This window comes from Tachysurus fulvidraco, chromosome 20 (assembly GCF_022655615.1).
Source record: "Tachysurus fulvidraco isolate hzauxx_2018 chromosome 20, HZAU_PFXX_2.0, whole genome shotgun sequence".
Taxonomy (NCBI): Eukaryota; Metazoa; Chordata; class Actinopteri; order Siluriformes; family Bagridae; genus Tachysurus; species Tachysurus fulvidraco.
Window position 1 is genome coordinate 2,906,600 of NC_062537.1, and position 17,677 is coordinate 2,924,276.

Genomic DNA, 17,677 nt, shown 5'->3' on the forward strand with positions numbered 1-17,677 from the left:
TAATTAACTTTGCACGAATCCTGTTACGAATGCGTCGCCGTTTCGTATTTAAGTTTTAACCTTGACGACGAATGACGTCGTCCTTTTGTCACTCTTTAACGAAGCTGACTTAGTTTAAACCTGGTTAAACTTTTCAGACTAACTCCAAACATCCGATCGCCTCAGAAGGACAGATTTGTCCACTGTTCTATTGATCGTCACTTATTATCACTTTTCATGGTGGATTTGATTTGAATTTGATTTGAACTATTATTAACTAATATAATATAAGTCACGATCGGGGTTTTTTGTACGTTTGTACGCAGCTAAAGGAAGCGAAATTATTTTTATATGTGCTTTTGTTTTCGTGTTTGGGGACGTGGTAGCTCAGTGGTTAAGGTGTTCTACGACCGTTCGCTAGGTCACGGGTTTGAATCCCAGGTCCATTGAGTTACCACCACATGCTTGGGCCCCTGAGCAAGGCCCTTAACCTTCAATGGCTCAGGAGTATAAACTGAGCTAAAAATGTAATCCACTCTGGATAAGAGTGTCTGCTGTAAATGTAAATGTAAACCGACAGGGGGCGTGGTTTCTCGAGTTTTCAGAGTTTTTTTTGTCCTTCTGACGTCAAACGACGTCCCCTTCGTTCTGGCCGTTAGAGGGCGGGGCTGGAGCAGGAGGCTGAGTCTGATTCCCACGTGTGACGATTTTCCCTTCGCGCTTCGGTAATATTCTCCTGCGCTTCTGTGTTTGCGCTCCGTCTCTCTCTCTCTCTCTCTCTCTCTCTCTCTCTCTCGCTCTCTCCCCCCCTCCCTCCCTCCGTCCTGTATGTGTGTGTGTGAGAGAGAGTGTGTGTGTGTGGGAGAGAGAGTGTGTGTCTCGTAGTTTTATTGCCCTGTAGTTTTTTTTTGTGAGACAGCGCTATGGATGGAGACGGGAGCCAAGCCACGTCCGGAAGCCCGAGCGACACGCAGCATGACCCGGGGTAAGAGCGCACGGTGCACCGCGCCTCGGACTTCTGTCCCTTTTCTCTTCCGTGGGCTGTTTTTTTTTAAATCTTACAGCTTTTTGTCGGCGTGAAATGAAAGCGAAGAGTCGGGCTTCATAGAGCCGACAGCGTCCCCGTTAGTCCTTCCGGATACACACACACACACACACACACTCACAAACACACACACACACACGGCGGCTTTTGTCTTGCTTTCTTTTTATTATTCCCAGATATTTTTGGCACCACTGTGGCACAACTTCTCTCTCGCAGTATTTTTTTTGGGGGTAATCATTAATAAGTGAACGGCACACGTTCAGAAACATGGCCGATCTCGCACCTGGAACTGGAACTCACTTCTTTCTCTCTCTCTCTCTCTCTCTCTCTCTCTCTCTCTCTCTCTCTCTCTCTCTCTCTCTCTCTCTCTTCTTTCTTTTTCTTTCTTTCTTTCTTTCTTTCTTCTTGCAGCAAAATGTTTATCGGTGGCCTGAGCTGGCAGACCTCACCAGGTAAAGCATGACCTTTATCGTTATCTGTGTAAAGCTGGTGTTGTCTGGCTGTGACAGAGATTATAAATAGAGATGTGTGTGTGTGCGTGTGTGTGCGCGCGCGCGCGTGTGTGTACAGTATATATTTTTCAGTTTATCCCGGAGTCCTCTATTCGACCCCTGCGCGCATGTAGCGCACAGAGGGGCGCATTTTTACGCGCAATGCTAGAATAACTGACCCGCTTTCTCTCTCTCTCTCTCTCTCTCTCTCTCTCTCTCTCTCTCTCTCTCTCTCTGTTCTGTATCTCTCTCTCTCTCTCTCTCTCTCTCTCTCTCTGTTCTGTATCTCTCTCCCTCTCTCTCTCTCTCTCTCTCTCTCTCTCTCTCTCTCTCTCTCTCTCTCTCTCTCTTTATTTTTCTGTCTCTGCTCGTCCTCAGACAGCCTTAGAGACTATTTCAGCAAATTTGGAGAGATCAGAGAATGCATGGTGATGAGAGACCCCACAACCAAACGCTCAAGGTAAATCACAGGAATCATCACCATTATCATAGTTATTATATTAAGTAAGACTGACCCAGTGCTGGAGCTATTATTATTATTATTATTATTATTATTATTATTATTATTATTATTATTATTATTATTTAAGTCCCGTGTTGCTCTGGAAGAAAAGCAGCTCAGTGCAAACCCTGCTGCTGCTTTAATGCAGTTTGACATTGACTTGCAACCTTATGTGTTGTGCATGTGTGCTGTCCTCCTTTCTGCACATCCAACATACAGCTGAGTTACAAAACGGTATATTTACACTGGTCCCAAAAAGGGTTGCCTTTTGTAGAATAAAAGCTGCAAGATGCACCAAATACTCCAACTTTTATTTCCAGGTGAAATGTAACATCTGGTGTGATTAAAAAAAGAAAGTGCTATATATATATATATATATATATATATATATATATATATATATATATATATATATATATATATATGTAACAGCCTTTATATATGCAAATGATTTCTTATGGTTCCCAAAGGAACTTAGAATATTGAATATTGTGGCTTTATCATGTGCAAGATGTATATTGTGCATGATTTATCAAATTAGTATTAAAATGTTTTTTTTTCTGTAATCGTCTATCCAAAAGATGTGTGAACCGTAATCCAAAGTAAAGCACAAATAACTAATAATTTTATTGTATATAGAGACGTAAAACGATAATCGGCACGTTGTTGTTCACTTTGTTTTCTAAAGATAATGTAAAATCTGTTATGTGATAAAATTCTTCGGTCTCGCACGTTTAACTTAGCACGTTGATCTTTCTGCACTCGCGCGCCCTCGTCGTGAAGCCAGGATTCGGATCAGGTCTGTCGGAGCAGGTGAATCTCCACACTGTGTCAGATTAAGTGGGAATTACTTTGAATCTGGCAACTCTGGAGTCCTGCCTTGTATTTTGCTGGCAGACGGAGAGCCGTCAGTGCAAAAGCTGCTGCTCTAATGCAGTCTGACATTGACTTGGGGACTGTACAGCGAGTGTAGTCTGTGTGTGCGCGTCTGTGTGTGTGTGTGTGTGTGTGTGTGTGTGTGTGTGTGTGTGTACGCAGTGTCCTCTTTTTCTGAACACACACCGAGTGGCTTCCTCAGAGCAGAGCATTGATAGCTGCTATATTTAAAGCATCCTGACCTGCTCTGTGTTTCACTGACAGTCACATCAAGGGTAGAGAAAAAAGCAGCCATGCAAAAGCTGCTGTCTAATGCAGGCTGACGTGTGTGTGTGTGTGTGTGTGTGTGTGTGTACTGTATGGTTGTCACAGTTTTCACAGTTAGTCAGTGTGTCATCGGACGATTACTTCATTACTGTCTATCCAGAAAGTTCCTGACTCAGGTCGTTCTCATCCCTTTTTTTAGTATCCTGTTTCCTACCCACCCAGAATTGACCCAAATGTTTCTAAAGCAAACTCCTGTTTAAAGCGTGATTAAAAACGTCACACCACCAGCATGTTTGTAACTTTTATAATACGCTGTCCGTTAATACTGTGAACGTTTTGTAGACTCGGTGGCCACACTGTAAGTTTGAACCGTAACACCCCCGCTGTTCTTTTTCCTCACATGCCAGAGAAAATTCCTTAAGGCAAGTGTGTTGCTCCTGCTCACCAGGATAAATGATAAAATGATGCCATGATTAAATGTACCTTTTTCCCCCCTTCTTCCTCTTCTCACCATCTCATTATGTGCTGTGTCTCGGTTTTTTTGTCCCACAGAGGCTTTGGATTTGTTACGTTCGCTGACGCTGCCAGTGTAGATAAAGTCCTAGCTCAGCCGCACCACGAATTGGACTCAAAGACGGTAGGTTGTTGTTTTATTCTTCTTTTCTTTTTTCCTCCTCCATTCAATTGTGCAGTGCTTTCTCTCTCCCTCATGTGTATACACACACACACACACACACACAATGTGGATATTTAGTATAGTATGTATGCACGTCATCGTTGCTTGAATTCATGATCATCTAAAAGGGTTAACGAACAATTATTACGTGTTCTGTGTACATAAGCAGATCTGTCGCACAGTAAGTTCAGCTTCAAAACACACCCTCAACATGCAAATCTTTCGAAAGTGACTCAAAGTGACGCTCGAACGAGCGAGAGCGTTTCAGTCCCAGGCGTTCACGATTCCTCCTGACATCTTTGCTTTTTCCTATTCCATCCTCAGTGGTAGGACGTAAGAAGCAAGGAGGTGAGATTAAAGAAATGAGAAATACTCCTGTCCTCGTCGGCTAACTCGAGTCTTTGTGTTCGATAGCTTTGTCTATCGAAACTTTGTGTCTCTTATGCCGTCTAGACAGTTGTTGGCGTTTATTCAAGGGATCGAGCGTGTCTTTGTTGTGTTCGAAATGCGTTCATTGTCTTTCTCATCGTTCTTCGTCCCGTCACCTCGTTAGCGTCGTCTTAATGAAAGTCACCATGGCGCCCCCTCACTTTTACACTAAGTACTTTGATTGTTGTCTTTGCATTTATAATTATCTTATGCTTTTGGCTCGTAACAAATGCTGCTTGCTTCAACCAGCTGAAACCTGCTGTTTTTAATCTAAATGTCCTGCTTTTTAATATCATTTTTATAAATTTCATAGCGGGGTTGGGGGGGGGGGGGTTGTGGCAATTTTAGTTATTTATTGTGTATTTTTTTCCCCCCTTCTCAATCATCCTCTACTAATTGCTGTAGAACCTCCCGGAGACACAGAAGCACCAAAAAAAAACCCACAAAAAAAACCAAACGTCAGCACAGAAATTACTGTGCAAATTCCACACGTCTGAAAACACCGGCTTTTTAACACGGTACAAATCATGACTGGATGCTATTTTCTTTTAGATGAGAACATTTCGTTGCGTTTTCATTACGTTCAACAGTTGACATTCGCATAATAGGAGCATCCGGTTGATGTGGACACGTGCCGGTGCGTTTCCTGGGGACAACCTTCTTTCGAACTCGTGCTAAGAATCTGAAATGAAAAGATGTTAACAGACGGCGGGGTGTCCGAGCTCCACGCTCTCTACACGCTGCCTTATCGACGTCAGTTTAAAAGCTTTGAAATGCCAGATGTGGAGAAGCACTCGAGGTCCTTCGGGGCAGTTAACGGAGGATGAATAACGGCCTTGCCGATTTATGACGGGTAACAATACGAGGGTGTGAGGATAAGGAAATGAGGACGTGTCGAGCGGGTGAAGCTATAGTTCTGTTGTGTTGCTCTAGCTGTAGTTTTTATTGAATAATTTAATAACGTCACTGCTGCTGACACGACGTATTAAAAGCCGATCTTACGCAGAACTTTTTGTCTCTTTGTAGTTTTGTCACAAAGGTGTGTGTGTGTAAGCGAGCGAGCGAAAGAGTGACACTAAAATTTCTCTATCATCTAATACTAATGTCTTCTATAACACAGTTGGACTCTAAAGAGCTTTCTGTTTAAAAATAAATAAATAAAAAATCCCTGCTCTCTTCCTCACTCCTTTCTGCTTACTCGCAGACCATCACGATTGGCTAGTATGGCTGTGATTGACAGGAGAGTAAGTGTGATATCCTGCTCATCCTCGAATTTACTGAGCATAACGTGTGAGCTTTTTCCATTGTGAAGAACAAATCTGAACTATCGGCTCATTCGCACAGTTCGAGGGATTTGCGCACCAGATGCTTTGAATAATGTAAAACTATCAAGGGGAAGAAAAAAGTGTAGAATCGTCGATACGGAGAACATTTCTAGAAAGAATTTTCAGTCTCGGCGAGAAGTCGTCCTGTGACGAGAGAGAGAGAGAGAGAGAGAGAGAGAGAGAGAGAGAGAGAGAGAGAGATGGAACTACAGTTTATAGCTATTGTAACATAACAGGCTGAGATCAGGACCTTAATGGATGTTACACAACATTAAATGTGACTATAAAGAAACAAACAGTATATTGTTGTCGAGGAATAAAACACTTCAGGCACTTTTTAGGCTTTCTTTTTTACCAAGGTCAACAGGTCATAAATCCATCAAATCTATACGTGTGTTTGAGTCATTTAAACCCTTAGCACTGTAAATCCCCCCCAACACCTTATTAAACTGTTTGAAAGATGAAATCTGACTTTCTGTTTAAAGATCAGGTCACTTTTCCTTCCTCTTATTACTGAAAGAGTGATTCTAATCACTTTTCGCGTGAACGGCAACTCAAAAGGGGTTAAAAAATTTTTTTGTGTGTGTGGCATTTTTCCAAGTGAGCACAGGAGTCAGGCTCGTTTAATCAATTTCCTCCAGACACACGCACACGGATTAAGAATGACATAAAATATACAGAGAGGTAGAAAAAGTCTAACAAACGTGCCAATCTCTGCAGAATTTTTAGCAGGAGATGATTAAGTAACAGCTGTACCAAAAATAAAATGTGTGCACAGCAATAAATAGGCGGTGTGTGTCGGGCGCGATCCCGAGCGCAAACACACGCACACATACACGCCGTCTGTGTGTATTTCTGTTCAGTAAATCGCACAACGTTTAACGTCTGCAGAGTTAAAGAGCTCGGCACGGTCGCCGGAGGACGCTGTTCGGGATAAGCAGTAGATTATTGTTTTGTTTTATTTTTGGTTTTGCGTTTTTTTAGCGATGACGCTGGAATGTTTACATATATGTATATGTATAAATTTGTCTTCCATGTCGTGGGAAAAATCAGGAATATGGAAGAGATTTGTGTGTGTGTGTGTGGGGGGGAGTACAGATGCGTTGTCTTACGGGTGACGTGATTTGTAATTGTTGTAAAAAAAAAAAGTATAAACAATATATAGCGATACCACCAATATCACAAAGCGTGTGACCCATTTGATCGCGGTATGTTTGTTGTCGTATTTCTTATCCCTCTTAGCACGTGACTTCTTTTCCTCAATTATAGACCGACTTATTCATGACCTGATTTATTATTCACATTTATTTAAAAAAATCACATTTTAAATTGTTTTTTCCCTTTTTTAAAGCATCTGAAGAAAAAGTTGTCAAAAGCTTTTTTTATTTCCTGCTACAGATATCACTAAGTTAGATGATCGCTAGCTTCTGGCTACAACAACAACAAAAAAAATGGTGATCAGGACAAACGTATTGTTTGTTAGTGTTTATTTTTTAAGTATGTTGTTTAACTCGACCTTTAGGACCGAGCATCACGTAACTCTCTCTTGCTAACTACTCACGATCTGAATGGAGTTAAACATGGCAAGAAAATCAAGACCCCAGTCTCGAGTAATATCTGTTCGGTGTAACGTGAGGACAAAACCCCACGGCTCGCAACCTAAACCGGGGCTAATGTCGAGATGGCAAACACGAGGAAGTTTGTTAATAGATAATAACGATGAACTTGTTCGACCGCGTGTTAATGCTCTTAATTAGCAAACTGGCTGTCAGTATATTACTGCGTTAAATTAGCCGGCACTTTTTAGCGTTGTAAATTTTGTACAGAACGCAGTGTTTAATCTTGTTTTATCAAGCGCTGCTTTGACAGCATCGGTACCATGATGTTGTCCTCCAGCTTTAAGTGAAAGTGAAGGCCGTGCAGTTAAAAATGGGAATCAAATGACGTTCGGTCAGCAAACACACACACCTCGGCTTTTATTTACATGTACACACCTTGTCACGCCTGATCTCGCTCCAGCTCGCTCCATATACACGTGACTTGTTTTCCCGCTACAGGATGAGGCGTCAGTCCTGGTTTATCTGTCTGGTTTGAAGTGAAGTCAGAAGTTTGGGGTTTTTTTTTTTTTTTTTTTTTTTTTTTTTTTGTACATAAGTGTTGGTATAATACCTGATATGAGACAGCCAGACCGAGACCGACCCAGACACAGAGAGACAGACTGACCGAGAGACAGACTGACCGAGAGACCGAGAGACAGACAGTCCGAGAAACCGAGAGACCGACACACCGACAGACCGAGAGACCGACAGACCGACAGAGACACAGAGACCGACAGGCACAGAGACCGACAGGCACAGAGACCGACAGGCACAGAGACCGACAGGCACAGAGACCGACAGGCACAGAGACCGACAGGCACAGAGACCGACAGGCACAGAGACCGACAGGCACAGAGACCGACAGGCACAGAGACCGACAGGCACAGAGACCGACAGGCACAGAGGCAGACACGCAGGCAGGCAGGCAGGCAGACACGCAGGCAGGCAGGCAGGCAGACACGCAGGCAGGCAGGCAGGCAGACACGCAGGCAGGCAGGCAGGCAGACACGCAGGCAGGCAGGCAGGCAGACACGCAGGCAGGCAGGCAGGCAGGCAGGCAGACACGCAGACAGGCAGGCAGGCAGGCAGACAGGCAGGCAGGCAGACAGGCAGGCAGGCACGCAGACAGGCAGGCAGGCAGACACGCAGACAGGCAGGCAGGCAGACACGCAGACAGGCAGACACGCAGGCAGGCAGACACGCAGACAGGCAGGCAGGCAGACACGCACCGAGACAGACACACAGACAGACAGACACCGACACAGACACACAGACAGACAGACACCGACACAGACACACAGACAGACAGACACCGACACAGACACACAGACAGACAGACACCGACACAGACACACATACAGACAGACACCGACACAGACACACAGACAGACAGACACCGACACAGACACACAGACAGACAGACACCGACACAGACACACACACAGACAGACAGACACCGACACAGACACACAGACAGACAGACACCGAGACAGACACACAGACAGACAGACAGACAGACACCGACACAGACAGACAGACAGACAGACACAGACAGACACCGACACAGACAGACAGACAGACACCGACACAGAGAGACAGACAGACAGACACAGACAGACAGAGGGGGATCACATGTAGCAGAACAGATCAGCAGAACCGAGCATATGGGCTCCTCGGCTTAAACAGAAAGTAAGCACATTAAGTTGAGCACGGTTATTTGGGTACAAAGGAGAGTGGATTTTGGACTAAATCTTAAAATCTTGAAAGAAGGCTGCAGAATTCTGTTGGACAGAATTAACATCAGCCCTCAAGACAACAGCCCTCACGCTATCATGCTCATATCACCATAATAATCACTTAGAAAAAGTGCGATGTTTTGAAATTTCCTCCATTTAAGCAAACAGCGTTTGAGGTACACGGATATCGTACAATCTTATAAAAGGACACAACACACGGCCACTTCGTTATTCATTTAAGGTCATGTTTGTCATAACAGTCGTAAACGGCTATAAACCGCTCCTTCGCTAGTCTTTTTCCTCTCGCGAAAACAAACCTGCAGCTTGTCATAATGCTGAGAAACCAGAAAGCAATAAGGCTTTTTCATGCCAAAAAAGTTGTCAAAACGTTATAGATTTACTTGTTTCCGAAGCGAGACTCCTTCCATAAACTTAAAGCAAATGTCTCTTCGCAGTAAACTTCGTCAGATCGAAGACTGCTTTGCAGTTTTTTCCATGTGTTTATCTGTGTAAGTTCTTATTGTACTGGTGTTTAAAAAAAAACATGTTGTGGAAAAAATGATGGTTTCACAGCAAAAATGTGCATCATTCTCAGGTTTTATATCTGGACACACATTGATGTGGCTCTTAAAATAACTGAAAGGGAAGAAAAAAAAACGAGTGGAGAACTCGACCGAATTAGCTCGAATGCTCGTTCTTCTTCGATACGAGAGAGCAGGAGACGAGCGCCGTCATCCTGCTCCGCCCCGGGAAAAAGGAGCGCGGCGGTTTCCTGCTGCAGGTCCGTCTGATGTGGTGTTTGTCTAATGCCGAGCTGAATAGCCGGAACCGAAGGGAAAATAAATGCAGAGGTTTTTTTAGACGCTCCGTTGACTCTAAATTGTCCTGGCTTTGGCTTCAAATGCCCCGGATGTCTTGTTTGCACACGCAGTTTCTGGGTTTAGTTGTTTGGCTGCCTGCTTCTTGTAGGGGCAAGTTGTAGACCAGTACAAGCAATCAGGAATAAAAACTCAAGTTAAAGAAGGTTTTCAGTTTTCTATTCTATAGGCATCAGGTTCTGAATGAGTTTTTAGCTTTTGTGTCATTCGTGTGAAGTCTCGTCTCGTGTTCTTTTACTTTCAGTGCTGATTTATACAGGATTTCTATAAATCCTTGCGTTGTCGGCGATTTGAGGAGTTTCTATCAAAATAAAAAATAAACTGGAATCAAACATTGACTTTCTGATCGCTGGCTCTCTTTTGCGTTAAGCATTTATTTAGATAATAAATTCATTCAAGCTCCTCTCTGTCCCGACGACCGCTAAATAGCAGCAGCAGCTACTCTTTCTCAGTGCTTATTACTTACTTTGTACTCATTTCTGTTTTCATTCTGTTTAAAATTCTCGCAATCTTGCACCAGGCGCAGCTGCATCGCCGCTGCAAGGCTCCTGTCATTTCTGCACCAGATTGTGGGCAGAGTGTGAGTCAAAACCGAAATCTGAATGCTTATCTCCCATAGCGTGACGTCAGATTTTTGAGCGCAGAGGCTCCAAGACTGCTGTTTTGAGGCACCGGAAATTAGAAAAAAGAAACTTGACCATTTATTACTTGATCTAATCTGATACCGATCCTAAAAATCACGACAGGTGTCCGTCGGCGCGTTTTGATGAAAAAACACGACCACGGCCCTTTTCAGACAGGGTTAAATTTACATACGGATCACGGAGTCGTTTGCATTCCCGTCCTCTGCGATCGCAAGCGCTCGTCTGTGATCTTTTTCCTCCGAGAAGATGATAAGTTACAAAAACAAACAAACAAACAAAAACGTGTTTATTTATTTACGTTAGTTCCGTCTGGATTGACACGTCGATGATTTTGCACACTGTTGCCACCTCTTGCGTTGGGTGGGGAAAAAAGTTTTTTGTTGCTTCCTGACATTTTTATATACCTACTGCACGTAACCACACAGAGATGATTCCTTTCTTTCAACAACTACGTACATTTTGTGTGTGACAATCAGGCGATCGATACTGACCGTTTCTTACGTATTCGTAACGGTGCGGCAACAGAAGAGCCGGGTTTGGTTTCAGCCTCCGTTTCAAGTCAAGTCAAATCGATTCAGTGTGTCATTCTTACATGAATCGTCGGTAAGGTGACTAGCATGTATTAGCCTTCATCATCACTAGTTGTCAGTTATTGTGTGATTCCCGGGGTATCTGGATATTGGTTGGGAGAAAAGTGGGGTTCTAGTGGGGGTGGGACACAGAACAGGAGAAAGAAGAAAAGACCGATGCAGAAAAATCATTAGAAACCAGGTTCAGATCTAAGCCACTTTCCCTTTAACTGCCTCTGTAGCTGACGTAAGTCTCGTAAAATTGAGAGATTTAAACGGTCGGTTCTGAGTAACGGATCTAAGGACAGATTCGGTCCGATCTTGAAAAAGTAACCGAATAGCTTCTTTCCTTCTGTGGTTCCTTTTGCTCTCTGCAGTGAAACTAGAAGAGCAGCAGGGTTACATAAGGCCTCGTCACACCTGCACACTCCGTTTCCTCTCTTCTCTGCCAGTCTGTGCTAGACCAGACACACACTCGCTGTGGAAAGCAGGTTTACCTCTGCAGAGGTGTACAGTTTCACAGAATATGAGTGTCAGAAAAGTGATGACTTACTTCCACCAGTTTGCTGCAGTCACCGAACAGGGCTGTGTTTTTTTTTTTTTTGTTTTTTTTTTAACTCTTGGCTGTCCTGCAGCGGGTTTTCTACTAAAACGTCCCCGAAAGCTAATCGGCGCGCACCATAAATAGCTGCTAAACATGGGTAATTTGACCTCGTACTCGTTTCCCGTTGCAGCCGGTTTCATCACTCCCTCAGAGCTTTAATAATAATGACAATTCAGCGATATATCGTTTACGATAGAAAACCTCTACAGAAAACCTCCCTCCGATATCATTTTAGTGTTAATGATAACCAAACGATGCATTATGCACCCTTTTCGAATGAACCTTTTATGTTGTATGTCTAAATCACGAGCAAGATCCGTTCATCGACTGCTTTTTTTTTTTTTTAGATCGCTAGGCATAACGTAGTCATAATAACAAGCAGCAATGTAACATCGGTATGACGACGACGTCCGTATCAAGCGGCTTGGACGGAATCCGTCGGGAGGTCTTTGTTCTACGGACGTAAAGCTTTTTTTTGTTCCGACAAGGTCCTTCATCTCTCACCAGACAGACAGACGGAGAACAAGCAGGAAAATCCCCGCCAAGTGAGAGAGAGTTGTAACGAGCAAAAATAGAGCCATGGAAAGCAGTCAGATCTGTGTGTCATGACATCTACCTAAGCTTTAATCGCTGTTCTGATGGCAATTAATCATCATTTCTAAAGTAAACATGAAGTCGGTAAAAAAAAAAAAAGCTAGAAGAGACTCGACGTTATAAAATCTCTTTGCTGTCGTATTTTAAACGTTTCTCTCTCAATCCAAGGCTTTGATCTTTAACCATCCTCTCACTGTTTTGTCTGTAAGTCCTCACTAAAATGTGTAGTAGATTATCCAAGCCAACAGTGTAGGTATGTGGAAAGTCAGCATACTTAAAAAGATCAGACTAACCCTTTAATAATACAGAGTTGTTGATGTGTTGTTAATACAAGTGATGATGATGATGATGGATAACAAACAAGATGTCTGTAAATCATCACAAAGCTGCTCTCGCTTCAGAATTTAATTCGAGCGTCGTTTCATTCTTGTATTTTAAACCCATTAATTTAGTTCGTATTGTTGCAACGGGACGTTAAATTATGGGCGACGAAGATTTTCATGAATGCAAAATAGAGGTAGCGATGATGATTCGAAGCATCCGGTGCAACAATATTACACGACATTGTACTTAATGATATTGTTTATTGCGATATTGTTTGACAGATGAGAAATCAATGATCATAAATAGTGACATAAGTGTGAGAATATTTCAGTTTCCCTCTCATTAAGAGGAGCCGGTTATTGATTTATGCCTCACGGAGGGTGTGTTTACCGGCTCGTTTAGACCAGCAGTGAAGTTAATCTAGTGCTGGGTGATGTGGCCAAAATATTATGATATCGTGTTACAACAGGAGAGGACATTTTTCCCTCGCAATACCGGTTATCTATTGTGATATTGAAGTTTTTTTTTAACAAAGCAATCAAACTCTTATGAAAACCTAACAGGATTCGGTTACATAACTTCTACAAGGTCAGATTTTTATAAGCGTGAGAAAGAGGAGAAATGGAGCTCATGTAAAAAAACAACAACAAACCGACTACTTGCTGCTGTAAATGTTGAATGTTAAGTGTTGGAAAAGTAAAAGAGCATCTTAGCAGAACTCGTTTACTGGAAAAGAATAAGTAGTAGGGATTTTATATAGAATAGGAAGTGAAGAACAGTGTCGTTTGGTACCTGGATACATTTCACTAATGTAGGCTAATGTAGCTAATCGTTTAGCCCTAACGCTTTATCCAGCTAGCACGACGCAGGTAAACCTTTTACACGTCGTATACAAGGGAGTATGTGGACCAAATTGTCAGGAATGTCATTTTCAAAAGATTTGTTTGTTAGTTACTGAGAAAAGATTCAAAATGATTTGGAATTTCACTGTAAATACTCGTAGCATCGCAGCTAACCAGACATTGGTCAGTTGAGCAACGTTTCTTCCGCTTATTAAGTTGTAAACACTCGGAAGACTGGACTCTGTGCGTGGGGTGCGTGTGTGGGGTGTGTGCGAGGGGTAGGGGTGTGAGTGGGGTGTGTGTGAGATGGGTGTTTTTGGTGTGTGGTGGGTGTGAGAGGGTGTGTGTGTTTGGTGTGTGGTGGGTGTGAGAGGGTGTGTGTGTGTGTTTTCTAAACATAACCACTGCGAGGGGAAAAATGATCACAATTCCAATGTCCTAACACAATATCAGTCAACTTCACTCTAGTCAAAGACTAAATTAAAGCATTTTCACAGTCACATCTGTGTCACTTTGCTTCATTATCAAATATTAGTGCGTAAGTCGGTCGGCCGCTGCATCGGGGCTGGTTTTTTTTTTTTTATTCTTCTCCATGTGACGGCACAGAGAGTTTCTGGTCACACCGTTCAATATGAATGCAAGGTAATTCTCTCATCAGCCTCGCATTTACATAAATACCTCAACTGAAAGGACACAGATTGTTGGCATTTTCCTCCTTGCTGAGGTGCACAGAGGAGCCATTCACTCCATAAGGGCACGACCCGAAATAGGAAGCGCGCTCTGATTGGCTCGTGCAGTGCCTATCTTTTTAAAGGCATCTTGCGCCTGTAGTACTACTGATGAATGGAGTCAGGACTCGGACAGATGGGCTGTGTGTGTGTGTGTGTGTGTGTGTTATTTCTTTTTAGTTATGTGTATTTAAATTGGCAACGCTGATTGCCATGTTAATCTCACACAGCATTTTTCATCAGCCATTGAATCAGCGCGAGGTTTTATTTATTTATTTAATTTCTTTTCTCCCCGTGCGCCCTCATTACCGTAATATTGCAACGGATGTTAAGAAGAAATCACGATCAGGTTCATTTTTCAATATATTTAAAAATAATTTCTTTATCATGAACTGTGTGTGTGTGGGTGGAGGGGGTGGGGGGTATTTTACAGAGACGCCTCATGAAAAGAGTCGACCTGCTTTGCAATTCAAAACGCGGTGGCGTGCGAGCACTCGGATTGGGCTGCTCGTTCGCAGTAATTGAGGTTGAATCGCTTGCGCCTGGGGCCAATCGCTAAAACGAATCATTACATGGAATTCATTATGAGGAAGGTTACTATAGCCAGGTGTTATGGAATTCATCTCCTAAATTGACCTGATTTACAGAGATAACAATCATAACTCTGTCAAATGGAATTATAGCTTTGGGGGGGAAACGTGGCCGTTTATCCTCCAGATAAATTTCTCGAGTCTCCGTTCTTCTGCTCCGGTAGACAGCAGGGTAATTAGGTCGCGCTCCACATAACGGTAGCGCCGGCTTAATTTCTCTTAAAGCCGTGTTTGTGCGGATGTAGTTAGGAAATACGTGACGTAGCAATTAACTGGCGTAACACGCCAGGGGTGGAGGTTTCAGTGAGACGTGTTTTGATATTAAAAACTGTCATTTTGATGACTGATGAAGCTTTTATTAAGGCTCGATGATGTGATTTGATTTTCCAGGATACGACAAACATGATGCACTTTCCTGATTATACCGGTATCATTACGGCTCAATCTTTTACTGAATAAACTCTGCGTCAAGTAATTGATTAACCGTCGAATAACCAAGCATCTTGTTTTTTGTTTTTGTTCCACCCGTTTGATTCTCGAGCCCTGAAAACAGTTTTGCTATTTTATTTTTTTTTCCACCCGAAGCTTATATCATGCTTTGACATTAACAGGGAAGTGCGGTAAAGGAATCATTCACACGGTGCTGAACACTGCATATTAAATCCTTACCTTACCTCAAATGTTCTCTATCGACTTGATCGTCTGAAGTTTTGCGTTTGACTAGGAAGCGTCTCGTAACCGTTTAGCTACCAACCTACCTAAATCTGTCTGTCCGATTTGTTCAGCGTCTCAAACAATCTTGACGCAGGTAAGAGATGCTGTACGACACGCCGTATTCTTGTATACATGGAAACGGGATGGTGCTAAATGGTAACAGCCTTGAAGCTGCGGGTCGTCCGTGTCTCGACGTTTACATTCGACATTTACATAATTTGGCAGATGCCCTTATCCAGAGCGACTAACATTATCTCATTTTTGTACAACTGAGCACTTGAGGGTTAAGGGCCTTGCTCAGGGGCCCATCAGTGGCAGTTGGGTGAACCTGGGATCGAACTCACAACCTTCCGATTGATAGCAAACACCTTAACCACTAGGCTACCACATGCCCACTGACGATAAATAAACCTAGGTGTTATTTGAGACTGATAATAAATCGATTAAATTGTGTCGGGGTTTAACAAACGAAACGATTCGATTGTCGTCAACGATTCAATTGTCAAATCGACGCGTGGTTTTCCGTAAGGAGACGATAACGTTTAAAGAGAGAGAGTTCTGTCTAAAGTTCTTTTTGTATACTGTTTGTAATGCATGTGCCGCTATTTGTGTCTTCTGTTCGTCAGCGCAAGTACGAGTAGTTAAGCACGATATCGGACCGATACCTGACGACGGTATCCGTGTCGATGCGCCGCTAGCGTTAATCGTATTGGTTTTTTTCCATGCGTTAAATGAGATTATGTCACAAACCCGTTCTGTGAAGGACTCACTTTTATCCAGATTGCTCTAGTGTTTTCATATAGCACACATGACGAGTGTTCGCCTCCATAATGATTCCAATCTGATATCACTCCATCCCTCCCTCTGGGCGAGCGTTCATCTCTATAGCGCGAGATGCACCTCAACGTTTGCCTTGCTGAACACGGCCAAGTAATTTTCTGCAAGAGAACAATTTCGATCTGTTTACATTTTTTTCTTTCTTTCTTTTTTTTTTTTTCCCTTTTCTTTCCCATTTCTCCTTCACCGTCTCCTCGGATGAGATCGGCTGAAAGTTTTAAAGAGCCGCGTATTAAAGCCGAGCGTGACACTGGTGCATGAAATAGTTTCTCATTCGTTCCAAATGCGAGATTGATAAAGCTCCCGGCGCGAACGGCTGACGGGGAGAAAAACACCAAAATTAACAAGGCGATGAACCGAAGAGAAGAAAAAAAAAGAACAAGAAAAAGAAGAATAATCTGTTGTCCTCCTTAATTTTTGGGCTTCTTGAGTTGACACGAATGCTTTGAGCACTTTGCGAGAGCACTTTAGACTGTAGTGGTGGTTGTGCGTCTACACGATTTGTTTACTTTTCTTTAAAAAGCTTATAAACCAGTCAATGGATGATGTATGTCTGATATATGTCTGATATATGTCTCTATTATACAAAAAATAATCAGTGATTAAGTAGCAATGTTTTCTTCACAAATAGCAGTGAACTGATAGGATGAGCAGGCGTCCTCTTAATTCTGCATTCTATTTCTTCTTCTCAGATCGACCCTAAAGTGGCCTTCCCTCGCCGCGCTCAGCCTAAGGTAAGAACCATTTTGATCGATCCATCCGTTCGTCCCTCGATATATCTGTCCGTCCTGCTGCTGCTGCTGGTTTCTGAAAGCTGTGACTGTTTTTCAAAACACTTGATCTTGATCGGTCAGAGGTTGCGTAGATCTACGGTGAACACGTACGCCGGGACGCGTACGTTATCCGTAAGTGTGTTATCCGTAACCTGTATAGAAGTCGTCACGACCGTCAGTGCTTTGTAACAGTAAGGGGAAAAGCTGTAACGTCACGCGACGACGTTTATGTTTTCGAACATTACATCACACGATGTTCGAAATTCTAATAACCTTTCACTTCCTGGCACTAAAGAGCATCACATTATACGCCTGTTTACTGTGTTTGCTTTTCTCTTGATCCCAAAACAAACTAAAATCGATAATGGATCCCCCCCCCCCCTCTTTTTTTCCTCGTGGTTTTTCTGAGGTATTGTTGCTGAGCGGTTTGAGTTTCAGAAGGGGAATCGGCAGCGAAAGCTTTCAAAGCCATAGCACATGGTGTCTTAAGGGTATCGGCATATGGTTGAAACAATCAGAGTGTTTCTGTGTGAGTTCCCCCCCTCCCCTTTCTACCCTTTCTATTTTTTCCCCCTCTCTTCTAATACTTGCCCGATTTTTTTTGCTTTAACCTTTTTTTTTCATATCACAGCTTGGGGAAAAAACCTGAAGAAAAA

General features: G+C 43.0%; 1 protein-coding gene across 18 annotated transcripts in view; it reads left to right on the forward strand.

Moving 5' to 3' along the window:
* The first annotated feature begins 642 nt into the window (after positions 1–642).
* msi2a (musashi RNA-binding protein 2a) overlaps positions 643–17,677 on the forward strand; it is a 216,697-nt gene continuing 199,662 nt past the window's right edge. For 5 of the 18 annotated variants that reach the window (XM_047805132.1, XM_047805139.1, XM_047805137.1 and 2 more), the window contains exons 1-5: positions 764–964; positions 1,436–1,476; positions 1,894–1,975; positions 3,713–3,797; positions 16,941–16,982. In XM_047805132.1, coding sequence (XP_047661088.1) covers positions 903–964; positions 1,436–1,476; positions 1,894–1,975; positions 3,713–3,797; positions 16,941–16,982 — 312 coding nt within the window. In that variant the 5' untranslated portion in view covers positions 764–902. Of the gene's footprint in view, positions 705–756; positions 965–1,435; positions 1,477–1,893; positions 1,976–3,712; positions 3,798–16,940; positions 16,983–17,677 lie in introns of those variants that run through there. The other 13 variants (XM_047805140.1, XM_047805141.1, XM_047805138.1 and 10 more) reach the window with 7 other exon arrangements.